Source organism: Cebus imitator, unplaced genomic scaffold, assembly GCF_001604975.1.
Source record: "Cebus imitator isolate Cc_AM_T3 unplaced genomic scaffold, Cebus_imitator-1.0 Scaffold524, whole genome shotgun sequence".
Taxonomy (NCBI): domain Eukaryota; kingdom Metazoa; phylum Chordata; class Mammalia; order Primates; family Cebidae; genus Cebus; species Cebus imitator.
This window is the reverse complement of record NW_016107839.1, coordinates 1,333,678-1,335,838: the sequence shown is the minus strand read 5'-3', so window position 1 is coordinate 1,335,838 and position 2,161 is coordinate 1,333,678. Positions and strand designations below refer to the sequence as shown.

Sequence of the window (2,161 nt, the reverse complement as noted above, 5' to 3'; positions counted from 1 at the left end):
CCCCCTCTCTGCTTCCTGCCCATCTGAGGGACTGCCCCCCACCAGGGCCAGCAGGCCAGCAGGTTCACGGAGGCCGGAGGGTCTCCCAGCAACCTGTTGCCTCTGGTGTGAGTCTGGTAGGAGGTAACCCAGCCCCCAGGAGGGTGGAGGCTGGGAGGGCGGGTCCCCCTTTCTCCAGCTGGACCACTGCCCACCTGACAGTCAGGGCTCCCGGGAGCCTCCCGCCCCCACCGCCGTCATAAAAGCACCCCCAGGGCCCCGCCTGGGTCAGTGTGTCCACCACAGCGGCTTCACCATGCACAGCTGGGGGCGCCTGGCAGTTCTGGTCCTCCTAGGAGTGGTGGCCTGTGGTAAGGGGTCCTGGGCCTGGAGTGAGGGGCGGGGGTGTCCCAGGTGGCCCTCTCGGTCACACAGACCGTCCTCCAGCCCCACCAGGTAGGCAGGAAGAGAGGGGTGTCATTCTTCACCAATGAAAGGCTCTGAAAGCCGAGGAATTCTAGAAACTTTGGTTTGGAAATTGGAGCTTTCTGGGATCAGCTTTTCTTGCAGAGAGAATCTGAGTGTCTGCGTGGAAAACTGTTCTTCCGTGCGGCTGGCTGAGCTGCCCCGGGCACCGTAGGTAACCCGCTATCTGGGCACCAAGGAAGGAGAGCTGAGTAGATCCCGGGCACAATTAGTGCCTGAAGAATATATATAAAAGGAAGTAACTGAGCAGGCCGGGCGCGGTGGCTCACACCTGTAATCCAAGCACTTTGGAGGCCAAGGTGGGCGGATCACCTGAGGTTGGGAGTTCAAGACCAGCCTGACCAACATGGTGAAACCCCGTTTAAAAAAATAATAAAAGGAAGTAACTGAGTAATAAGATATTCTTCAGGCACGAATTGTTCCGACTATAAACTAATACATGATTTTATATATGTAAAGGATTACATGAAGGAAATAACTGAGTAATAACACTATAAGACATTCTTCAGGCACTACCGTGTGCCGGGAACTGCTTAGCTCTCCTTCCTTGGTGCCCAGATGGGGGGTTACCCACAGGGCACTGGTTGGGTCAGCCCTGTTTCTGTTATGTCCAGTTGGAAGCCATTGTACCCAGGGTGGAGAGCTGGGATCTGTCCCTGGTCCCCGGCCCACTGTGGCCTCTGTCCTCCCGGGCGTTCTGGCCCCCGGGGCATCTGAGTCTGTGGCGCTGAGGAGCCCCAAGATGCAGATGGGATTCTTTTTTTTTTGAGACAGAGTCTGTCTTGCTCTGTTGCCCAGCCTGGACTACAAAGGCACCATCTGGGCTCACTGCAACCTCGGCCTCCCGGGTTCAAGCCATTCTCTTGCCTCATCCTCCAGAGTAGCTGGGATGACAGGCACCCGCCACCACGCCCAGCTAACGTTTTGTGTTTTTAATAGAATCGGGGTTTCATCATGTTGGCCAGGCTGGTCTCGAACCGCTGACCTCGTGATCCGCCTCGGCCTCCCAAAATGCTGGGGTTACAGGCACGAATCACCACGCCCCGAGATGAGATTCTTGCCGGGAGCGGCCTGCGGGGTGAGGGCCAGGATTGGCCTTGCCGCGGGGAGCAGTCGACCCCGCGGCCCTCACGCGTCCCCCGACCCACAGCGGCGCAGCCCCGCGGTCGGATCCTGGGCGGCAGCGAGGCCGTGGCCCACGGGCGGCCCTACATGGCGTCGGTGCAGGTGAACGGCGTGCACCGGTGCGGCGGCGTCCTGGTGGCGGAGCAGTGGGTGCTGAGCGCGGCGCACTGCCTGGAGGACGCGTGAGTGTGGGCGCGCGCGCAGGGAGGAGCCCCGGGGGGAGGTGGGGCGACTCGGCTGGCACCGACCGCGGACCCCGACCGTCCCCAGGGCCAACGAGAAGGTGCAGGTGCTCCTGGGCGCGCACTCCCTGTCACAGCCGGAGCCCTCCAAGCGCCTGTACGACGTGGTCCGCGCAGTGCCCCACCCGGACAGCCGGCCCGGCTCCATCGACCACGACCTCCTCCTGCTGCAGGTCCGCCCGGCCCCGCCTGTACTCGCGCCCCGGGTCTAGCCTCGATGTCTCCTGCCCTGCTGGGACCCCCGCCCCAGCCTCACTCCACCCCGCCTGCATCCCCACCCTGGGTCCAGATCGACCCCTCCAGCTGCATGGGGACCCCGCCCCGCCCCC

The 2,161-nt window shown here is 62.3% G+C and overlaps 1 protein-coding gene across 1 annotated transcript in view; it reads left to right on the top strand.

The window, feature by feature from the left end:
- The window catches only part of CFD (complement factor D), a 4,661-nt gene continuing 2,500 nt past the window's right edge, over positions 1–2,161 (top strand). The window contains exons 1-3 of the mRNA XM_037733447.1: positions 1–350; positions 1,616–1,772; positions 1,861–2,038. Coding sequence (XP_037589375.1) covers positions 296–350; positions 1,616–1,772; positions 1,861–2,038 — 390 coding nt within the window. The 5' untranslated portion in view covers positions 1–295. The remainder of the gene's footprint in view (positions 351–1,615; positions 1,773–1,860; positions 2,039–2,161) is intronic.